General features: G+C 38.3%; 1 protein-coding gene across 4 annotated transcripts in view; it reads right to left on the bottom strand.

Annotated features, from left to right (window-relative positions):
- The window catches only part of LOC149546218 (alpha,alpha-trehalose-phosphate synthase [UDP-forming] 1-like), a 241,184-nt gene extending 227,236 nt beyond the window's left edge, over positions 1-13,948 (bottom strand). For 2 of the 4 annotated variants that reach the window (XR_016353669.1, XM_089791064.1), the window contains exons 1-2: positions 12,862-13,512; positions 10,061-10,158 (exon numbers count right to left, since the gene is read on the bottom strand). Coding sequence is in view for 3 of the 4 variants with exons in the window: in XM_089791064.1 (XP_089647190.1) it covers positions 10,061-10,158; positions 12,862-13,372 (609 nt within the window). In the remaining variant the exon portion in view is untranslated. Of the gene's footprint in view, positions 1-10,060; positions 10,159-12,861 lie in introns of all 4 variants that reach the window. The other 2 variants (XM_089791062.1, XM_089791063.1) reach the window with 2 other exon arrangements.
- Between the last annotated feature and the right edge of the window lie 376 nt (positions 13,949-14,324).

The raw sequence follows: 14,324 nt of genomic DNA, 5'->3' as shown, positions 1-14,324 counted from the left end.
TTCAGCGAGAAAGAGAGTTTGGAAAAAGAAGTTGGAGGAAGATATAGCAACGATTGCAACCATGAACAGAAACGTAAAAACCTTGTCATCAAGAGTGTGTGTTGCATGAGGCACAAGCACAAGAGCAAGTAAAACGAAACGCAAGCAAACAACATAGCCAGCTACAACCGATCATCTCATGGCACAAAATGTCTCATTTGAGGGTTTGAATGGAGCAGAATGCAGAAAATGGTGGCAGGAGACACCTAATAACCATCTGGTGAAAACCACCATTTGAAAGGCACAGGTTGAATGGGCAATACAAATGCCTGTATTTTGCATTCGAGACTACGAAGGGTTCTTGCGCACAATGATAGAGACGTACGATAGGTTCTCTCAAACCAATTCGTTCACCTATCTTGGACGCAACCTTGTAATATCATTCAGAGCACTAAACTTCACATGGGTATTCAGAATACCTGGTCATGCACAGGGTGGAAGGAATATCGATAACAAACTGAAAAAATTGAGTCGAGAGGTGAAGGCACAACTGGTACAGTTGGTATGCGGGGACTTGACACAAACGGAGAAGGAAGCCCTTATGGACACATTGAAGGGTAGAGCACTGAAGAAGTCCAATGTTTAGGAAGGGCACTGGCATTGTCTTATGGACTTAGTAAAAAGTCGCCTCACAGGATCCAGCTGTGCTTCAAACATTTCATTCCCACGAGTTGCAATGATGAACGGGATCCTACAAGGAAGAGTGTGTGATTGGGCTGCACTATTGGTAGAAAGTATGTACGAATTTATGACACTAGAACATAAGATGTTCTACATGCCACACTATGCAATTGGGTTATTCTTGGAGACAACGACGCAAATGATTCCCCACGAAAGGCTAGAGGCCAAGCCTGGACCACTTGCGTCAGGCGAACCCCCTATCATGCAATGGAGACACCTCAACACACTTGGCAGCAAGACCACGGTCGGACAGAAATGACCAGGCCCGGATGGAGGACATACTGATAGTGGTCGACAGGAGACATCGTCCGATGAGAGTGACACCGACGAGGAGGATGAAGAAGATGATGAGGAGGTGAAAGTGATTACAGCGACACCATTATCCATGGCCAATACTCGTGACAATGTGACACTTGGTTCCAATGGGTACACACGGCATGCATATTCCAGGGTTTGGCCAATTCAAACAGCTAGTGATGATGACTGTGGCTACCGCTGCGATTCAGCCCGCTACAGAGACACTACCCATTCTAGAGGCCGTAGTCGTAGGGGAGTGTAATAAACCTATCTGGTTATAACTAAATCAAGCATCAATTTCTTTCACATACACTTGAAACAATAACTACTAGACAAAAAATTGCATCTAACCATCTAACACAGTAGTGGAGGGGATAACTGAAAGCAACATTGTAGTGAATAGAAACACGAAAACTAAGTACACGATTCCTCCCAACCATAATAACATCATGAAACCTTGAAGGTCCTAGCCACCCCCCACGCATAACATCCCAAACTGCCAACTAGATAGTCAGAGTTGTCTTATAAGGATGTCACTACTAAAGTACTTGGCAAGCAGCCCAATTACCACTGAATCTATGATGTCTTAAATTTTCAAACACAATATCAGGATGTACAACAAACTGATCACAGATTTACTTAATTTTGGCCTTATAAGTTTTGCATAAATAAATACCAAATGCCAATAAAGAATTCTAAAATGATTTACACCAGCGTCTGAATTCATTCATCAACAAACCATACAACAATATAAAGAAAAGAGAATTTAATTGTTGGCTGATTATAAATCAGAATTTGAAGCCAACCTGTTAATTTCAAACTATGTAATATAAACTGAATTTTACAAATTAAGAACCATGTCTTTGCCGTAGAATGTAATTGCAAAGTCAAACTAAAAGCCACCTGGTCCAATTTCAATCTGGCGTTCACAATCTACCCTTACAAATGCTGCCCAAAATTGATATAGAAATCATGCCAAATATAAGAACCCATGGCATTCAAGCTGTAAATCCAACATGCTAATTCTGATGCAAAACGAACAAACTGGGATATCCAGAATTACCGAACTCCAATTTGTAGACTAAAGCCTCGTCTAGCAACAGAGAAATTATAATATTCAATTGTATAAATGCTCCTTAGCCACAATTAATACAAAAAGAGGAGACGACAATAAAACTCAAAAGTCCACAATACCTCAGCTATGGATTCTCAGAATTAACTCTACAATACTTCAACTGTAAATCCCAAACCCTTATACTTCAACAAGGGCACAAATTTTAGACTCAAAAATGTCACAAAGACAACAAGAGCAAAATAAGATAATCAAATAATTGGATGCTTTACTCATCAAATGGGCTCATATTTATAATCTCCAAATGGCACAAAGTTTCCCAAATGAACTTCACTTAAGAAGCTTCCCACACACAACATTAAAATATAATAAAATGTCATTATAATCTGATTTATTAATTGCCTTTGGCTCCGAAAATGATCTTTTCCACCATAACTTAAAATTCTGACACGCAAAGCCACTGTTTCTTGTTCCCGTGATTTAAAACTTTTTGTCCCAGTTCCAACGTGCTATGATATTGAGGTGACCAACCAACAACACTATCAAAAATAGCAACCTCACCGTATTTATATGAATAATAATAATAATTCACCCATCTTGCGAAAACAACTGAAGAGGCATCAGAATCAAAATTTGACAACACAAGTGATCCTGATGATGAAAGATGATGAATGAACCTAACGGGGTGACTTACTATAAATAGACACTCCCTCCAAGATTCTTGGAGCTCAAACTAGAAGCCTGAAATAAAAACTAAGAGCATCCTCCAACTCCTCTAACTCAACTGAGCTCATCGAAACCAACAGATTGACTTACTATAAATAGTAAGTCCCTCAAATAGAGCCAAAACACACAATAGGCTCTTGGAAAGCCTATAACCACACAACTGAGACCCTTAAATCCCATTGTCAGCTCACGAGGGTCACAATGGTGAACTGACCTGGCCAACTGCACAAACCTGCTAAAAATGTAGACATTATAGGGAGACAGAGTCACATCTGTCACCAACGGCAACAGTCGTTCCGGAGGTAACGATGGAGCTTGTTCGAGAGGTTTTGCCAGCTGTACCAGAGGCAGGGGCTAAGGTACTTGTACCCAATGATGAGATAGACACTCAGGAAAGAGTGATGGAGATAAAATCGAATGAGGCTTTGCAGAAACCTGGTGTTCACTTGGATGTGGTAGGTTTGGGCACAATGATTACAATGGATGTAGCGTTGTTAGCAACGTCGATAGAGGAGCCGAACAGAGGAAGTAAATCTTAGAGGTTGAGCACGTACTTGAGTACGAGGTTTAACCGCACACAAGCACCACGGGTGACAAGCATTCTCACACCTACACAGGAAGTAGCCCCTGAAGGAGATCCTGTAGGCACGCAGGTGGAGAGTCACCCGACGCAAATCGATGGGATGCCACACTTCTCTACAGAGAGCAATGCTGAGCAAATGGTAGAGGCAATGAAGACAGCAATGGGCACCAAGCAGCCTATAGTGGGGCCAAATGCATCGATGGGAGAGAGTGTGGAGGCATTTATCGCTGCTATGACGACTTGGGCTCACTGAGCGATGACCTCTACATAGACACAAGCCTTGGATTTGGCGTTGAAGGAGCTGGAGCACATCATATCCCTCATGAGAGTAGGGTGCCCAGCTACCTTTTCAGTCTACTTTGAGGAGCATTGGTGGGCCAAAGTTGAGACTGCAAAGATGCACAAGGATTGGGCCAATACAAGAGAGTCGATTGGGGAAAGCCGCATAGGGGCTCTAACTCAGGAGATAGTCCAGATATATAGGGATGTTTATTATGCCCTTCGGAGGAGCCAAGTGAACCAAGCAGCGACAGAGAGGGCTCAGGAGGAGTCAACTACCAGGTTAGCAACAATGAGGGCAGAACTAGCTACAGAAAAGGCAGCTCGGGAGTCAGAAAGAGCAGCTTGGAAACTCGAGAGGACAACATTTTTGGTCCAACAGAGTCAGCTACAGTAGGTGGCAACGGAGGAGGAGACAGAACTTGGAGAGATTGTTGGAATGATGCAAACAACCTTGGAAATTCAAATGAAGGCTGAAGCAAATTTGAAGGTACAGACTGGGCAAGTGCGTGAGCTACGAGCAGAGCTAAACGAGCTTAGAGCACAGACATCTACCACACCAAAGACGCATCCCTCTTCCTAGTTGTCTAAATCTTGATGTAATTGGTGTTTGAATTATGTTTTGAGTTTTTATTTTGTCATCCAAAGACGAATTTACTTTTTGGGAGGATGATATTGTCGATAAAATCCACATTGTAGCCGATGGGTAGAATTGTATCCAAAAGAGTGCGTGACGATTGAGTCACCCCTTCGGGAAAGTATATGTACATCAACCGAATGAACTATTAGATCATAATTATCATTGTAATTGTTGTAATTAGAATTGCATACTACTTATATGAATAAAGTATCATGTTTTGCATTACATTCTAATACCTTAATGCGATGAGAATCCGTTTATCCTGTACGGTAAACATGAAGACCTTTGCAATAGATTTCGGAACTGGTGCTTGTCATTCAATATTCTTTTGGCATAGCAAACAAGATGCAAAATTTATCCTTGTAATTCTACAATGGTTTTGAACATCATCATTATTATTCAGAAAATTATTTTAATCGTTATTTACTTAAGAGTGTAGAAATTTTGAATTGAGAAAATTACAAATCAAAAAATATTTGAAATTCATTTAAGTAGTATTAGCATTGCCTACCAATTGTTTGATTAAATGTCAAACAACTAAATAATTACAAAAAAATTAGTGTTATCAAGCTAGAGCCGCTAGGGGATTATTACAATGGTATCAAAGCGGTTTCATGCCAAACTATAGGAATTGGGCTCAAAGTATTTTGATCAGTGCTTAATTCAAAGATCGTCAACATTTGATTTAGTGATTGGTATTCAATATTCATAGATGGAGATAGGAGATTTATTTCGGGTAGACATTATACCCGTAGAGGGCATACTTCACCACCTAGAGATGGAGAGCCTAATATTCATTTTGGTTCTATTGGCAATAGGGGTGTTGATAGTCCAGTTTGTTATGCTAGTAACGAATACAAAGATGTTGGGCAAGACCTGAGGTTCATAGAGAAGCTCAGGGTACATTTAGGGATCCTTTGCATGGTCAGCATCATGTTGCTGAGGTGCTGCAACAGCTTTCTAAAACTAGCAAAGGATTGCCCTCCTTAGATCTTGGAATAGGGAGTGAGGTGCTTGTAATGCTTTTGTCAATTCACATCGATCCTGAGCAGATAACAGGCACAAAGATGGTGACAGGACTAGAGCAAAGGATCGAGGCAGGTTAGCTAACAAGCTTGATGGGACTAGATATACTGGCACATACGATAGGTTGCAGAGGCCCACATTTCTGAGACCCGAGGCAGATGCGATCAGTGTTGAGGTTGAAAATGCTCCTTTTGGTGATGACATGGTGGCATACTTTGCAAAGTGGGATGCTTTGCCACATTTTGATAGCTTCCTGACTCGAAAATGAGAGCATTGCAATCTGAGGTCGACACCTGAGAAATAGAGGCCTCAACAAATTGACTTGAGGGAGGTTGCCAGTAAGATGACACTGGATCTCTTCGGTGGTAGTGGGAGAGCTATAACTCGAGCTTGAGTCCATAAGCCCGACACATATTTGGCATTGCATTCTATGATTGAAGGGGATGCTATCAGATTTGGTGTGTTGCATCTTGGAGTTGCCCACGACTAATGGTATCATGGTTTAGTTTCGCTTCAGCATGATCATATCACTTCCTATCAGGAGTTTGTAGATTGTCTGATCGAGAGGTTTGATACGGAGGATCTTGAGGTGTACTTCCGTGAGTCAGCACTGCTGAAGTAGTCTGGTGGATTAGAGAGTTAAATCAATGAGTTTCAAAGACTCTTAGTTATGGTATATGACATATCAAAGCGCAGACGTGTGATGGTGTTCATGGAGGGATTGGTTGAGCCCTCTGTGAAAGGGTTAAGTCATTGGACCCATCTTCCTTACAGGAGGCGATGAGGAAAGTGCGAGTTCTAGAGTCATCTTCTCAAGGCAAGGTTGCTTTAAAATCTTCTATTCCTCCGCCTATTGATGAGGAGTCCCCACCTGCTGTTGAGGAAAGGAGCAGTATGTGGGGAAGTTTGAAGATACATTCAGAGAGGACTTGAGGAGATAGCTTTGCTATTGATGCAAGGGGCCTTTCTCTAAAGGTCATAAATGTGCATTGAGGCCAAAAGGGGTATCGAACCATGGCATGTGGGTTTATGCTGATGTGATTGAGGTAGAGTTATCACAACAGCATGAGGATGACAATGGGGATGGTCATAGTGGCAATAGAGTTTATACTGTGATGAGTGTTTACAGTCTTATATTTGAATGACATGTCCAGGAATTGCATTGGGCGCAAAGTTGGTTTGGTGCCTAAGCTGGACTGTTTGTCAGATAATTAGGTAGATATACTAAAGGAGAGTGTATTGAGATCTCCTACAGAGTTGTTTTCTAGTGATGTCCTGACTACTACATCATTAGCACAGGTACTATGTGCGATGTTGCAAGTCATGTTGTTAGTTTTGATGATATTTTTGGCACACAATTGGTTTGGTGATGACAAAGATGTCACGTGTTTCTTATAGAGTCCCAGTGGAGGTTTCAGTGTGTTGTTGGATTAATTGAGGACAAGTAATCTTAGGAAGGGAGGATTGTAACGTCCCCATGTTTGGCGAGCTCCTGCAATCGAGTCAATTCATCATAGTGACCCTCGTGAGCTAACAGTAATATTTGAGGGGCTCAGTTGCATATTTACTATTTTAAGTGAGTCTAATTCAAGCAGTTGCCACATTTGGCAGTGCAGATGGTAGTGCAACCAGTCGGTCATCAACTACATTGGATGGGCTATTTATTGTATGGGTTCATACTTATTAATTAAATATTAAGGTTTCATTATTATAATGGCACTTTATTATTATTATATGTTATAAAGTGGTGTTGTGTTGGTGCAGCTTCTTAAATGGGGTTACATTTGGGAAACTAAGTGCCATTTGAGGATTATAAATATGAGCCATTGCGAAGGAAAAAGCATCTGATTGTTTATTTTCTTTTGTTGTTTGTGAAGAGTTTTTTGTGGCTGATGATTTCTATGCCCTTGCTGAAGTATAAGGGTTTGAAGCTGATTGTGCTTTCCACAGTTGAGGTATTGTGGTTGAGTCTGAGAATTGTTCTAGTAGAATTACCAAGCTCCTCTAATGTTTTTCCTTTGTATCTGGGGATTCCAATAATTAGCTGGAGAATTGGTAATTGTATGACTGTTGGACGTCATTATTGTCCACTATTTTGGTATTGTTATTCTGAAGTGAATTAGTGATCCTTGCTTCTGCATTCTGGACATTGATTGATTTGGCATTCAAGAATGCCCACAAATTTCTCTGTTCATGTGTTGTTTGCTGAGGCTTTTGGAGAGCTCTTTATAGCTGCTCGAGCTAGATTTTCATCTGCAAATTCATCATAGAACAGTGGCAACTTGGACGTCTAAGGCTGCAAGTCTGGATATTGTTTCAAGGAGGTTGAATTGTTGGTTGTGAGGCTGCCAACTACACAGCAGGGCAGCGGCTTGTGCTGTAGTTGGAGTGCATACATATTCTGGAAGCCTGTGTGCCTATTTGGAGGGTCTGCATTGGAAATTTGGAGGCCTGCCTTCAGAATTTAGGGAGCTGCGATTTGTTTCAGGAGGCATGTACAAGTTTGGAGGAATGTAAATGCAAACCCATTTCCTAACATGAGTGTTTTGGACATGATTTGTATTGAGGTGCATTCTGCAAATTGTATGTAGTGATTACCAGGTACAAGGAATTCATGTTGTAATTCTGATTTCATAATTAGCTTGAAGAAGGAATACCTTCACAATTAATTTCGGAACTGTTGCTTATCATTCAGTATTCTTTTGGCATAACAAACAAGATGCAAAATCTATCCTTGTAAATCTGAATCGGTTTGACCATAATCATTGTTATTCAGAACATTACCTTTATCTTTATTTACTTGAGTGTGGAAATTTGGAATTGAGGAAATTACTAATCAACAAATATTTGAAATTAATTTCAGTAGTATTAGCACTGCCTGCCAAGTGTTTGACTAAATGTCAAAAAAACTAAATAATTAAGAAAAATTAGTGTTGTCAAGCTAGAGCCGCCAGGGAGTTATTACAGATGAAGACTAGATAGAACCAAAAAAGTTGTATGATATGTAAAAAAGCATTAGATTTTGGTAGCCGAACTTTTTTACTTGAGTGGCTATCCAACTCAAATTGAACAGGATCTATGGATGACATGAAGTACACATCAGGCTCTTTGTTCATTCTTGGAACAGGAGTGTTTTCTTGGAGTCACCAAGTAATGATGTGAATACTCTCTTTACTCTACAAAAGAAAAGTACCGAGCAGCAGTAAAGGTGGCTTGTGAAGCCATTCGGCTTAGAGGAGTACTTCTGAATTCATAAATTGATCAAACTAAGCGTAGAATTTAATCTTGTGATAACCCAGGGGTAGCCAGGAATCCCATTTTCATGAGAGCACCAAGCATGTTGATGTACACTGCCATTTCATCCCATGGACAGTAGAAGATGGTGCGGAGCAGCAATATTGTCCTACTCAAGAACAAAGTCCAGATATTCTGTTTTAAGTCTCCCGGTCAAAATAAACTTGTCAAATTTAGATAAGCTTGGTGTACTATCTAGAAAGAACATTAAGGAAGGATTTTAGCACTATAATGGGCAATTTAAAGGTTTAGACAGTCAGAAACACTTTATATACTCTTAAACTATAAAGCCATATTGGAAGTGTAATAATAGAACTTATGGTACACTTAGTTATTTTAGGGGTTTTCTTTTTCTTGAGATTTATGAGATTTTCCTCTCTTTATTTTAGTATCAATCAAGTATCTCTTCTTGGCTTTTCTCTTCATCTTTGTTGATATCTTTGTGTATCTGGGCTTTGTAATAACACTGAAAAGTATACTTTTTGTCACCAAGAGTCTTCTTTCACATAAGGATTTCAAAAGAACTTCAGTCATATTACTCTAGCTTTGCATATATATGTAAACTTGATTTTTTTGTAAAACAAGCATGGGACTACCTATATTACCTAATGCTGGATGCAAATGAATGAATGCATAAAAATTGGAATAAGAATACTCCATGAAGCACTCAATATGCATTTGTGCACTTATCTATTATCCAGGGAGGAAGTTACAGTGGTTGTATCTTGCGTTGTGAAAGTTAATTAAATCTAATTAGTGTACAAATCATTACTACATAGTTAAAACTAAAAGCCTACGTCAAATATCAATAAATTCTGTCTAGGATTAATTTAAAAGATAGTTTCTTAGTTGTTTGCAAGTATTAAAATTCATTACATAACTCTTGATATGCTTATGAGGCTCAAATCTCTTTTCTCAATAATATACTATTTTATTTGAAAAACAATTTATTCAACATACAATTATATTAATTCTATCTTTGCAGATATTCCAATTTCATACTAGGCATATCTGACGCTTTATCCAAAACGAAGTATTTAAGAATTATCTGACAGACTTGTGCCTTAAACTTGATTTAAGCACTATAAAGTCAGATTTGCGAAAGCAGTTGTAGGAGCACTCTTTATAAGAGAAGCACGAAAACATCATTAATAATAGACCAAATTGTTTTTCTTTCAATATATGTAATCACTGAAATTGCAACAATACAGATAACAGAAGCATTTCCTTGCCATTTGCAGACTCTGTCTTAACAGACCAGTGAAAAAAAACAAATCAAACTAATAGGATCCTATCCCAGGCCCATAAATTTCATATGCATTGCAATCATATAGATTCTGTCTTTAGACACCAACAGAAAATCAGAGCAAACTAATGGGAAGCTATCCCAAGCACATAAGTTTCAAAAGGTACAACTTCTAACCTTTTCAGCTAAAGCCTTTGTAAGGGCAACCTGCCCAACCTCATCCGTTACATTGACACCAGCCCATCCAATCCATTTGGCCTCGAACTGTCTCAAACCTGGAAAATCATACCAAAACATTTCTTAATAAATCCAAGAAAGCCAAAGACTTCACTTTTTCCACTAAACATAATAAAATTACAGTCCTTTAGTGTTGTTAGACTACTTTAACTAGTTGCTTATGAAAATAATTTTCCACAAAAAACATAAGAAAAAGGAACCCAAACCAAAATACCACAATCAAGAGAAGAAACTAAAATTGATATTGGAATCATATCAAAATAGGCACTAAGTTACAACAGTGAAAAGGCAGCACCCAGATCCAAAAACATCACCAGGTTTCAAACAAAGACCGAAAAAGAGACTAAAACAGCTTAGAAAAAATTCAAATTAAGAAAAATAATTATATGACCATCCAAGAATGATGCTGTAGATAAATGGGAATGGAGTGCAGTCATCGTCAGAAAAACAATCAGCTGCAACATAGATTAGATCTTCATGAATCAACAAAGGAACCAAAACAAGGTATAAGACAATATTCAATTGGACTGACCATTGGACTGAACCCAAACCAAAATACCACAATCAAGAGAAGAAACTAAAATTGACATTGGAATCATATCAAAATAGGCACTAAGTTACAACAGTGAAAAGGGCAGCACCCAGATCCAAAAACATCACCAGGTTTCAAACAAAGACCGAAAAAGAGACTAAAACAGCTTAGAAAAAATTCAAATTAAGAAAAATAATTATATGAACATCCAAGAATGATGCTGTAGATAAATGGGAATGGAGTGCAGTCATCGTCAGAAAAACAATCAGCTGCAACATAGATTATATCTTCATGAATCAACAAAGGAACCAAAACAAGGTATAAGACAATATTCAATTGGACTGAAACTTTGATAAAGCTGAAGTTGAGATCATGTGAATTCCCAAATGATAAAAGTAAGGAGGGACAAGAAAATGAATACCTCCAATATCAAATAAAAAAATCAACAAAATCCATTAAAGAACCGGAAAGGGATCATAATAGGTTTGACAGAAATCAAAATTATGTTGTCTAATGACAAAATGGAATCAAAAATTGCCACTAAATGCAAAATGGTAGCTCCACTATGGAACAACATGAATAAGATCTTTGAAAGAACCAATAAAAGGTCTCACAGATCTGAGAACAAATTAAAATTCAACTTATATAGTATACAAATAACCAAAGAAGGCAAATGTGAACTCAATTAACAGAAACTGGGAAGAAAAGAGGCAACTCCCACATCAGAATATCAACCAGATTTATCCGAGAGTCTAAGAAGATCTACATTAACAACTAGAAATGATCAAAATATGTGAATGGATATTGAATAACCAACAGCAATAAAATGGTAGCTCAAACCATGCCAACCCAAGAACCTGGATAGCAATCGAGGCAAAAGCTTCGAAATTATATGAACAGCAACAAACTGACCAACCTAGGAAAATTGGGGGTTGCATAACACGGAAATCAAAATGAGCAGTTCCATACTGATAAAGCATTAACTTGACTCATTTAATACCCAAAAAAGGATCAAAACAGAGCCTAAAACAAATTCAAACTAAAATCAGAATAACTGCGTCAATGTCCTTGAGCAAATTATTGATCTTATAAAGATCAAAATGAGTATTATATAAATGTACACAGATGATCAATGTACAAAAATGGGGACTAAAAATCACCCGCCAAGACCAAGGGTATTGAACAACAGCCACTTAGGAAACATTTCCAAAATGATTCAGATCTATCCAAAGACCAATTAGTGATTAAAAAGACTTGAACATTTTTGTATTGATATTTTATAGCCCAACAATGATCAAAGCAAGCAAATGGTAATTAAAACTGGATCCACTACAAGCAATACGAAAAGCTCAACAAGAGAAAAGATGAACAAATTATATCAAAGAGCCCAAGATGGAGATAAAACAAAATAAATAACAAATCTATATTGTTTGAATATGCAGAAATGATCACAATGGATAACTTGAGACCGAACAACAACCACCAAAAACAAAATGGGCAGCTCAAACACAGATTTTTAAAATGTTCCATTAGATCTACTCAAGAGTTTAAAAGAGATTAAATACGACTCAAAACAAATTGAATTGAACATTGAAATCGGTCTAACTTGAAGGCCATTGGAGACCAAATAACATCCACAGGGAACAATTTGAAACTCTATAACATTTTAATAAAATGACAAAATCCATCCAATTACCCTATAAGAACAAAACAAGGTCTATAACAGAATCCAAATGATATTACCAATTAGGGGATTGAACATCAATTGCCAGGAGCAAAAAGAACTCCTCCAACATAGAAAAAGCATAAACAAATGCCATTCAAAACCATTAACCAGATCAAAACCATTTTTTTAAATTCCAATTTTACAAAAGATCAAAGTCCACTGACGGGATTTGAATTACAGCGAATTAAGCTAAAGGAACCGCTAAGACGTAGGAAAAACATTTATCAGATCAATCCAATAACACAAAAAGAAGTACCAAGAAGTTTTCAAATGGACTTGAAAAACTGCCACTAGAAGTAAGAGAAGGAACTCCAGCATAGAAAAGAATCGGAAAGCGGGCATTAAAGAAAGAATTTACCAAATGGGGATTGAATAACAGCCGGAAGAAGTATAGAAAACGAAAGGCACTGTAGAAACACATTGACGAGATCAATCCATTAAACGAGAAAGAGATCAAACCAGGCCTTAAAAGCAAGAATTTACCTAGAAGAGCACTGACAAGGCCTCCAGCACTAATCTCCAATGACCAGGAATCCTCCCCCTTCCTTGTAGCAACAACGGGCAGTCTATTAGCAACAACCAGCAACCTCTGCCTGCTAGACTTCCCCTCCTCAGCTTTACCTGTCCCAGGTTGTACAGGAATCCCCACTCCATTCCTTTTAGGCTTGCACTCCCCTTCTTCATCACTAGTTTCTTCCGGTTCACCTTCAACCGCATTAGAATCCCTTGAATTGCCATTTCCTTCACTTTTTCTGAGCTGCCTCTCTCTCAAAAGCCTCTCCACTCTACTAGAACCGAAATGAGAGGCGCGAGACAACCTCAGAGAACTTGAATTGCCTACATTACCCAGCTCATAATTTAACAATGGACCTCCATTTTCCAACTCTGAAGATAAGGAAGAAGAGGATGACGACGACGACGACGATAATCTTCGTGTATATGGATTGGAATCATCTCCCTGCCATATTCGACTCCTTCCAGCAGTAGTTACCATGGTAGGATGGTATGAAATAAAAATATAGACCCACAAAAAGAATTCAAAGACCCAATACACAAAACAGCGAAAAAAAGACCACCCCAACAACAGTACTTTTGAGCTCTCTCTAAATACACTAAAACAAATGTCGGTGGTTCTTGATTGGGCCTGAACCGAAATTCCCACTCATATTTATACACAGCTAGTGTTAAATGTTTACTGTTGTGGCAGTAATTAAGAAGGTTCTTTGTTGTTGTTAATGAGCTAAAGAAAAAACTAAAAAAACAGGGGATTCTCAAGAAGAGAGGTTTCTATCGCCGGAAAAGAATCGATCGCGAAAGCCTTAACGGAATACAGAACGTTATAAAACACCATCATTGGTGTACTTTCTGAAAATTTATAGAAAAATTGATCTTAATATTTATAGAAAATTTGATCTTTTCTTTCCAGTACAAATGTGCAAGAAAGTAGAGACAATAGAAATCTATTTTGAAGGCACCTGCTGAACCATTTCTGCAAGTTGCACGCCTCATCCAATGCTAGGGTGGCATGGGGAAGGTGGTATGTATGGTGGAAATTTGTACATTTTCACATGGAATTTTGTCAGTCAACAATTTTTTTATCTTTGTTATTTTTCACCTTCAAACAAGCAATACGTGTGTGGCTTCGATGATATGGTCCCCCATGACTAGTCTTCCCTTCTGAGGGCAACGTCTATACAGCCACGAAAATGCACTTCCGTACGAAAGAGAGGACTGACTTAATTTTTTAAAAAGTTAGAAAAAGCAATGTGAAGGAAGTGCATTTTCGTGGCTGTATAGTCAAGGGTCCTTCTGAGTGCTTAAACTTTAGTATCCCATTAACACTAACCAATCAAATCAAAGAATTTAAAAGATTATATGAAATATCAAATGTTTATATCTTTTTCTAATTTTTCATTATTTTATAAATCATATTTTTCATTGATTCA

Source organism: Cupressus sempervirens, chromosome 7 (genome assembly GCF_028749045.1).
Source record: "Cupressus sempervirens isolate cs-2001-9-10 chromosome 7, ASM2874904v1, whole genome shotgun sequence".
NCBI lineage: Eukaryota > Viridiplantae > Streptophyta > Pinopsida > Cupressales > Cupressaceae > Cupressus > Cupressus sempervirens.
The sequence above is the reverse complement of the archived record's forward strand: the minus strand, read 5'-3'. Positions and strand labels throughout refer to the sequence as shown.